The sequence below is a fragment of the Mus caroli genome, chromosome 3 (genome assembly GCF_900094665.2).
Source record: "Mus caroli chromosome 3, CAROLI_EIJ_v1.1, whole genome shotgun sequence".
Taxonomy (NCBI): Eukaryota; Metazoa; Chordata; class Mammalia; order Rodentia; family Muridae; genus Mus; species Mus caroli.
Genome location: NC_034572.1, coordinates 139,314,499 through 139,323,921, shown reverse-complemented (window position 1 = coordinate 139,323,921; position 9,423 = coordinate 139,314,499). Strand labels below are relative to the sequence as shown.

General features: G+C 46.0%; 1 protein-coding gene and 1 pseudogene across 3 annotated transcripts in view; one reads left to right on the top strand and one right to left on the bottom strand.

Annotated features, from left to right (window-relative positions):
- Positions 1–6,611, bottom strand: part of Mcoln3 (mucolipin 3) — a 28,214-nt gene extending 21,603 nt beyond the window's left edge. Inside the window, exons 1-2 of one of the 3 annotated variants that reach the window (XM_029474888.1) lie at positions 6,477–6,611; positions 2,092–2,321 (exon numbers count right to left, since the gene is read on the bottom strand). In XM_029474888.1, the coding sequence (XP_029330748.1) occupies positions 2,092–2,319 (228 nt within the window). In that variant the 5' untranslated portion in view covers positions 2,320–2,321; positions 6,477–6,611. Of the gene's footprint in view, positions 1–2,091; positions 2,322–2,555; positions 2,626–6,265; positions 6,322–6,476 lie in introns of those variants that run through there. The other 2 variants (XM_029474887.1, XM_029474889.1) reach the window with 2 other exon arrangements.
- A 1,215-nt stretch (positions 6,612–7,826) lies between these two features.
- On the top strand, positions 7,827–7,960 carry LOC115030811 (annotated as a pseudogene).
- Positions 7,961–9,423: the final 1,463 nt, after the last annotated feature.

Here is a 9,423-nt window from a genome sequence, read left to right as displayed (position 1 = left end):
AGAGAGAGAGAGAGAGAGAGAGAGAGAGAGAGAGAGAGAGAGCGAGCGGTGAAGGCTCCTGCCTGTCCTACCTGTAATTCCAGCACTTAGGAGTCTAAGGCAGTATGACTGCACTGAATTAGCAGCCAGTCATAGTGATTTCATAGTGACTTCCAAAAAAAGCCCTGACAATAGATTGAGACCTCATCTCCAAAACAAACTATCTGTTCCTTTTTAAACACTTACTTAAACACTTTTGTGAGTTTCTTACCAAAAGGCTTAAAGCACCGACTAACTTTCCTCGGGACCACTGGAGTAACTATTGGGAGATCGGACGATTCCTCTAAAAGACGAGGAGTAATTCAGGACACCAGCCTGAGAATGTGCGGCTCCGGGTGTGTGCATCACTTTCTCTGCTCTGGTCTCCTGTATCCCACAGGGATGCACACTAAGCCTGCTCACTGCCCGAGGCAGAGATGCACCGCTCAGGTCTAATTAAGACGTGAGTGTGAACACATGTATAAAGCGCTGAGCTTGGCACACAGCCACCACCCAAGTGTGCCCTGGTAATACTCTAAGTAAATAGCATTCTTGCCCAGCTGATACAGGCTCCACCATTGAAATGGCACACATAAGCTTTTCAGTGCTGTGACATATTGCATTATCATCTGGAAATTAAGGATTTCAAGTGTGAGTTGCCAAGTATTTACTGGGAACCGAGCATGTTTTCTTGGTGATATATTAAAGAAAACCTGTGCCTGCTTCCATGTTACTACGTATGAGCCACACAGCCTTTTAAACCCGTAAGCATCAGTGTCCCTCTCTGTAAGGCAGAGACTGGGATTTCCCCAGTAGGAGGGTGGTCACAATGACATGAACTGCTGTACTGGGATGAGGGGTCACCCCAGTTCAGATAAGAATCCTACCAACTTCAGATGACTCTAGAAACTGCCTTGGTCTGCTAGTCCTAAGTGCTTGTTTCCAGTAAGCAATTAAGATTATCAATCTCAATATTAAAAAACAAAAACAAAAAACACCCTCTCTTTCAATAGCAGGTGTTCGCCAAGAATGGAAAATAAATATGCAAATCTAAACCTTGTCTTCATTTTTTTCCTTTCTGCTTTTTACAAGAGATAACTTCCTCTCACCAGCAGGAAATTTTTTTTACCCTTTTTTTTTTCTTTGTGATTACACACGTGTACGGAGGTCAGAGGACAATTGGCAAAAGTCAGCTCATACCTTCTACCATGTGGGTTCTAGAAATCACACACAGGTTGCCAGGCTTGGTGGCAAGCACCCTTTACCAGCAGAGCCACCTTGCCAGCCCCAAACATGTTTTAATAATAAACAACACCAGCCTGGGCAACTCTCACAAAAACATGATTCCTCAAAAATATGTAAATAAGTTATGGAAGGCAGATTGAAATTTTCCTTTCTAACAAAAGCGAAGGAGCACATTCCACAGGCAATGCAAGGCCCCTGCTGCCAACCCCATAATCTTCTGCACCACGGTTTTCAGGATTGGGGCTGGAGGAATCATAGAGTCTAAGGAATCCAAGAAGTTGCCTATGGCAAAACACCATGCAGTTTCTAGAGAAAGAAATGCCCACCATATTAGGAATAAAAGAAAGAACTCATGTTGGGAATCAGATGACATCTGTGAGAGATGGAGATAACTCTCAAGAAAGATAACTCTTCCTGAGGATCCAACTGCTAAAAATGTTTATTCCTGAAAAATACTATGGCATTAAAATTATCATAATAAAAAAGTAAGAAAGAGCCAGGTGTCGTGGTACACACTTTACCAACACTGGGAAGACGGAGGTCTCTTGTGAATTCAAGGCCTGTCTGGTCTACAGAGAAGTTCAGGGCCAATTGGGCCTAAATAGTGAGCCTGTCTCAAAAAAAAAAAAAAAAAAAATACTTTTTAAAAAAAGAATCAAGAGAAAGAAAGAGAGGACAAAGAAACAAAGTCGAAGGGAGAAGGGTTTAAATTTGTATCTTTATTTATTGTCTGTCCTTACAGGTGCAGTTAAAAGTTGTTTGGCGAACCAGTGGCCGCCTTCTCTGTTATGCTGAGGCTCCGCCTAACTCCTGCGGGAAGATGCTTACCTGGATAGTCACCATCGCGATTTTCAGAATCTGTATGGCAAGTTTCCATGGCTTCCTACCCCGAGCCCAGAACTTCTCACAAGGATTCATAAAAAAGAACTTGAGTTTCCGCCTCATCTGGTCTTCTAAGAGAAGCTGCTCTGACGGGGACGAGCTCGGGTGGAAAGTGCAGGGGCTTTCATCTTGGCGAGCGCTGCAGCTGCTAACCAGCACCTCGGGATTTGCCATCTCTAGGGAGGGAAGCAAACACTTCCACTCAGCTGGGAGAGGCCCAGGCCCGCGGTGTTTGCTACTGCAGAGGCTCAGAAGCCTGAACAAAGGGTCACAGACCGCGAGGTAGAGCAGAAAGACAGGAGGAAGTGGGGAGGTGGGGAATGGGAGGGTGGGTGGGGGAGGGGCAGGAGAAAGGAATGTGATGCGCTCTTCGTTTCGCGCTAGTAGAGTCTGCGGTTCAAGCCTCTCACCAGCAGAGAATCAAATATTCAGCCACAATTAACCTTTGCTTAAGGCCTTTCTCCCTTTCCAACCTGCTGCTTTCTAGAAGTCTAACTAGGAAACCCTCTTAACGGAAAAGGCCGTGTTATGAACCCCCTGGGCAACCCGTGGTGGCTGTTGGTTTTGCTTTATTCGATTATAATTCCATCTAAGATATCGCTGGAGCCATCTAGCATCGTCCTTATCAGATGAGAGAAAAAGAAGTTTCTTAGCAGCGCTTTGCAATGTGACTTGAAATCCACCAAGCTGGTACCTGAAGCTAATACTAAGGCACTCCGCGGGTACTCAGGACCCTCTCTTGAGAAGTCCATGCCCACACATGAGAATGTCTTACTCTTTCTCCTGGGTCCCCTCTCTTTCTCTTTTAACCCTCACGCTCAAAAACTGTGTTTAAACGTCATTAATAAACCTAGCCTCTACCTCATGTTGACTCGCCTCAGAATTCTTTTTCTGTATTTAGGTCTACGGATCTCGTTTTTACCCGAATGGAAGTCCCTGAAAGATTATGAGTGCTCCTTAGGTCGCTGCAGGTGACCGAGGCCGAGCTGTGCTCCCTAGACATAAAAACTACTTTTATGGGGCTGTTAGTTCCTATGCCCAAGAAATCCTGCATGGCTGCTCCAGTGTCCATAGATAGGGTATCCTGTATTCCTATACCATACTAGGTAGGCACAGACTAGGACAGAGGGTCAGTTCCTCACTGGTTTCGACTACTTAAGTGAATTCTCACCTAGGTGAAAGTTAGTAAATTCAAGGACTGCTCCAATCAGTAAAAAAAAAAAAAAAAAAAAAAAAGACATGTTTACACATACAGCTGTATACAATACATGTGTGCTTTCTGGCTCAATGGGTAACAGATACAGTCACGGCCAAGATCGGAGGCCTGAGAGGTTGAGAAAGGACTTGAGAGAGTAAACAGACCCTGAAATTATATGCAGATTTTTATGTGGATATGGTCATTCAACTCCCTCTCACGGGAGAAACAAAAACTTCCATGTACTTATTAATCAATAAGTAGGTTTTATACAGAACCAAGAACCAGTTTGGATCTTGATACATGGATGACTTACTCGGCCTACATCGAGCCTCAGTCCTGCAAAATGGTAATAATATCTATCGTCATAAGACTGTAAGAAACATTCAACTAAATACAAGTAAGGCCTTTGTGTAGAGTGTAAGCAGGCAGCCTCACCCTCTCCCTTCACTGGTCAGGAATGCTTTCTGATACCACTGTTAGGTCGAGGGGCAGTGTGAGCGAGCCTCCAGAACTGGACTCTGCTACATCATCGAGGGCAGGTTCTCAACTGCAGTCCAGTTCCCAAATGACCCCCCCCCACTTGAACTTCCTTATACCTACTAATACATTTCACCCTTTGAGGCACGTGTCCCCACTCTTTGGAATACCTCTTTGAAAGGGGTTTACCAAATAGTAGGCTTTTTCAGACTAAGAAAGAAGTCTCTCCAGAGAGTGGGACTTATTCAGGAGTTTCCCTTAGGCTAGCATTGATAATGTGGAAACCCATTCAAATAGAATACCCCACACTCACCAAGACAATAGAGTCCTTCCACACACACAGGAAAGCCCTCCTGAGTTTAATGTTTTCATAAAGAATTATACTCAACAGCAAGGGGACAAGAATTTAGCCTCCAATTACACAACATCTGAGAAATCGTATCTACAGCTTTCCAAGTCCAGAATCACACATTTGGTATAGAATGCCGCATTCTCGGCAAACCCAGCATTCCTGAAATGTAGATTTGGGCTATAAAAGTCAGCCATGAGAGACATTCTAAATTCCTGATTCATAAAAAGATTAATAAGACCACTGCTGAGTGAAAAAAAAATAATGCACAACACATGTTACTATGTAAAAAATGCACTGGGTTCTTTCCAAATAGAACTGTCATGGCGTACATTAAAGGTCCTGGTTCCAAAGTGCATCTCAAATCTCCTTAGGGAAAGGCATAAAGGAAAGTGGGAAAAGCCATTAATTCTCAGGGGGTTTGCTCAATGTCTTATCTCTTCCAAGAATAGAACCTGAAAGGCTAGGTATATAACTGAGGAACAGAGAGCTTGGCTCACACGAACAAAGCTGTGGTCTCTATCCCCAGCACGGCTAACATAAAATAGTGGGATATTTTAGACAGCATTTGAGGAGACTATGTTTGAGACTTTGTGCTGGTTGTTTTTTGTCAAATTGACACAAACTAGACACATCTTGGAAGAGGGACTCTTAACCAAGAAAAGACCTCTGTAAGGTTGACCTGTGGGCAAATTTGTAGGGCCTTCCCTTGATTAAGGTTAATGTGGGAGGGCTCAGCCCACTGTAGGTAGTGGAGCCATCCCTGGGTAGGTGGGCTTAAGTGGAATAAGACAGCAAGCTGAGCAAGCCCTAAGGGGCAAGCCAGCAAGCACTGTTTCTTCGTGGCTTCTGTTTCAGAGCCTGGCTTGTCAGGTGCCTGTCCTGTGCCCCTGTCCTGACTTCCTAGTGATGGACTGTGACCTGAACATTACAAGCTGAAATAAACTTTCCTGCCCAGTTGCTTTTGGTCATGTGTTTTATCACAGCAATAGAAACCCTACTACGTCCAATTTAAAAAACAAGTTCTGTTGTTTACTAGATATGAATAACTGCAATATCGAATTTGTTGAGATAGTGTGTGTTTTATTTGTCTGAGTAAAGTGTTTGTGAACTACTTGAAATCCCAACAACCCCTTTTCCATTATATTACAGAGGAAAATTAAACTTTAAGCACACAAGATAGACAGACACTATGTAACCGTAAACTAGAGGAACAAAGAGAGAACAGCCAACCACCATTAATTTATTCAAAACGCTGCTCAGGTTGTTCCAGAGGGCTGGCTCTCATTTCCTGGCTGACTGTGAAATTTGCCTCCCTCACTGAACTGACCAGGTATTGATTGACAGCTGCTCTTTGAAGTCAAGGAGTTCTGCAGAAGTCTACCTCAGGGGTCAGGGTGCCGGCCCTAGACAGACACAGTTACTTAAAGCAACCAGAAGCTAAATTGGGTTGAGCTGCAGAAAGGTATCGATAGAGAGGGGAGGTGTAATTGGAGAGAGAAACGGCCACAACCGGCCTCTTCAGCATTGCCCCATCTCACCAGACAACACCTTTCTCGCCTCCCTAGTTCCCTCTACAATTTGATAAGTCTTTAACTTCAGGCAACCCACTAGGCCCACATGGGACCTCCGCCTTTGCTCCTACAGAACGAGAACAGTGCTCATCTCTCTGCAATGCGTGCCTCCTTCCTCTTTTTCTCCCATGCCATGGGACTACCTCTATGGTGCTGGCTCCTAGCCAGAAAGCAAGGTCTGTATGGTCTGCTACTGGAGTCAGTCTGACAAGTGCAGAACCCAGGCTACTGCCCCATTTCTACCTCTGGCTGAGGGCCTGTAATAAAGATTGAGTCCAAGTTTAGAGCAGACACAGAGCCATTGAGAGTTATCTCAGACGCTAGTGGGAAGTAGCCCAGTGAGCCTCCGGGATCACAGGCTTCCCAGAGATAAAGGACGCTCTGGACTGGGGGTGGCATCCGGCATTGGATTCTCACAGCCTGGGAAACTAAACTGGCACAGACAGGTAGGACTCTGTGGTCACCTCCAAACCTTGCCGAGGTGACACAGAGTGTTCCCACCCCACCAGGCGCCCCACTGACCTGTGGTCCGTGGCGGAGCCCCGATTGTGCCAAAACGGTGCATCTCGCACTCCGTTCCCCTCTGTGTGCCCTGCATGGCTCAGATGTCCTGGTCCCCTACCCTCCCTCTTTGTGCCATCCACAGCTGGAGACACAAAGCTCCCTCCCCGAGCGCAACAGGCGACTTTCCGAGGACACCTGATGCCCCGGGGCGGCGCCTGGGTAGGCTCACCTGAGGCCCAAGTCACACCGAGGGGGCACCGGCGGAAACAGCGGGGACCTGTGGGGAGGCTTCAGGTCCTACTAGCCGCTGAGGGACACGACACATCAGCACAGGGTCACCCTGTGCTCCAAGCCCCCACAGGCTCCAGCCATCCTCCTTCCTCCGGCCCCAGCCTCGTGACCCTCCTCCCCAAGGCTCCGGTTCCCTGCCACGCCCTTTATGGGGCGGCCCGTTCTCAGAGACAGGTAGGGAGGGGACGCCGTCTGAAGGAGTGTTGCTGTCTTCTCTCCCACACTCCCAGCAGCCCATTCCCTGCGCTTCCACCGAACGTCCCCACTGGCTTTCTCTGCGCTGGAAAACGACAGGTGAGGTGACCACTCAGAGACCATTCTAACGGATGGCATGGAGCGGTAAACTCGATGTCAGATACACGCTGATGCTCACCCACTAGCGTTTACTTGGCTCCCAGGCCTGCCATGTTGACCTTTGCAGACAAGGTGAACTCAGCAAACGTAGGCATCCATCCATAGTCTTGAACCATCAGTCAAAGGATGGGAAATGAATGCTGTTGACTCTCCCTGGACTAGAACACGGGCACAGAAAGAGCCCTGGGGAGTCCTGTGATGCAATGTAAATCTAAGGGTGTCAGGCAGGACTACAAGGATGCTTAGTCAGAAAAGCACTTGCCTTGTACACTGAAGGAACAGAATCAATCCCCAAAGTCCGTGTGACACCCACAATCTCTGTTCTGGGGTAGGTCAGAGGGATCTCTGAGTTCATTGGCCAGCATTCCTAGTCTAATTGGTGAGCCAATGAGAGGCGCTGTCTTTCTGAATTCTTCCAAATGGCACACCATAGGCCTCCTGTGGCTCTCAGTCATGTGTGCGCACCAGCATGGCCGTACATAGGTGCATCTCACACGAACTGACACACACTCACACATGCTATTTTTAAGTGCCTGGCTAGAGGAACGGCTCAGCCATTAGGAGGAGTCCGTGCTGCTCTAGCAGAGGATCCAAGTTTGGTTCCTAGAATCCAGTAGTAGCTTACAACCTCTGTAACTCCAGTTCCAGGATACCAGGTGCCTGAGTCTGACCTCTGAGGACACCAGGTAGGCACTCAGGTGCACATCCAAACATAAAGTCAAAACACTTACACACGCAAAGTAAAAATAAATCCTTGATGCAAGTGCATGGGAGCAGACTTTAAACTGAAACCTTTTCTTCATGAAGTCTTTTGAAGCGTTTAATATTGGCTCGACGACACATCAGGACCAGCAAAGACTTTGGCTAATTTTAATTACAATCACTTGAGATTTGTTTTAGTTTATTGTTTTATTTTTATTATCTTGGGACATGAATACTTACTTGGAAGGGAAGATAGCAATCATAATCAAGACGGTAGTTTTCCCAGGGTGAGGTCTCTCTACTGCATTTCAGATATTCTGACCCTTGTGACTTTCTCAAATGTGAGAAAGTGCATAATATGTGGGCAAGCTTTCCCCTAAAAACCATAGTTTTTTATTTTAAAATAAGTAGAATCTTCTAATGGAGTATTCTACAAACTGTATCCAGAGCAGACAGACCATTTTGCAAACTTTTTTTTCAACTCCTAGATCAGTTCACACAGGCAATTTATAAATAGAACTGTCCTCTTCTGTGTCTTTTTATGTGTGCAGTGTTTTTTTTTTAGATTTGTTTTGCAATGGTGTGCAAAAAGTTTATTCTGTTCATTAGCCTGAATCCCAAGTGTGATGTATAGACAAACTAGATACTCAGAGGATATAATTAGCACACTGTATTCTCAAGTGCAATTTGGAAGAATAATTTAATCTCTGATGCCCCTATGTCCCTGCACAGTTTAATACTGTCTTCTTACTACAGCTGTTATCCTTGTAGCAAGTATTCAAAATGTACAATTGTTCAGAAGCAATCTGAGTTTCAGAGAGGTTTGCAGAAATAAGTGATGGCTTTCCCTGAGCCCTAGTGCAACTGAGCTGTCTACTAGGGAACAAGAAACAGGTTTTAGAGTCAGTCCAGCGAGGGCCCAAATTCTTCTATGTGGCTTACTGGCTTATTTGTAAGAATCATTACTCCTTTCGTGCCTAATCTCCCTAATGAAAGGGACGATGGCCATTGATTAGTAGGACACATGGGAAGCGCTCATGTTTTATGTGCTTAGAGGTGTTCAGCCTTGGACAATCAAAGGGAATGGAAAAATCGGCCGTGTTCATGAATTCTTAAGGTTCTGTATCGTTAGGATGTCGGTTTTGGCTCAGTTCATTCATAGGTGGGATCCCATCTGAGTGGGAATTCCAACACTCCGTTCTTAGAACTCACGCGACAATGCAAAGAACCTAGAGTAACAGGACAATTTCTATAAGAACAAAACTAGAGCATTTGCCAAACCGAATACAAACGAGCAAAACAGTTGCACAACATACAAAAGGCTGCACCTAGACACTGGAGCAGGACCAGAAACCGTTCTTACGCATGCGTCTTGTCAGGGTCCAGAAACCGTTCTTACGCATGCGTCTTTGGAATGATTGGCCCAGGTATGAACACCTTAGCTGTGTTACCGGTACATCATCCCACTCATGGGTAGTACACGTAACAATACACGGTTTATGAGACCGTCCACAGAAGCTCCTGTGTTTGAACACTCGGCTCCCAGCTGGTAGCAAGCACTGCCTAGTGAGATTTGTGATTTAGCCTTGCTGAAGAAAGTGTGCCCCGGGGTGGGGGGTGAGGTTGGGGGGAACTTTAAGAGTTAAAGCTTTGAACCACTTCCAGTCTGCTCCTTCTGCTTCATATTCGCAGTTCAGACGTGAGCTCTCAGCTACATGCCTACCGCAGCTACCATGTCTAACTGCTGCCTCCACCCAGCCGTTATGGAATCTAACCCTCTGGGGCCGTAAGTAGAAGTAAATTCTTCTACAAGTCACCTCGGTCATGGT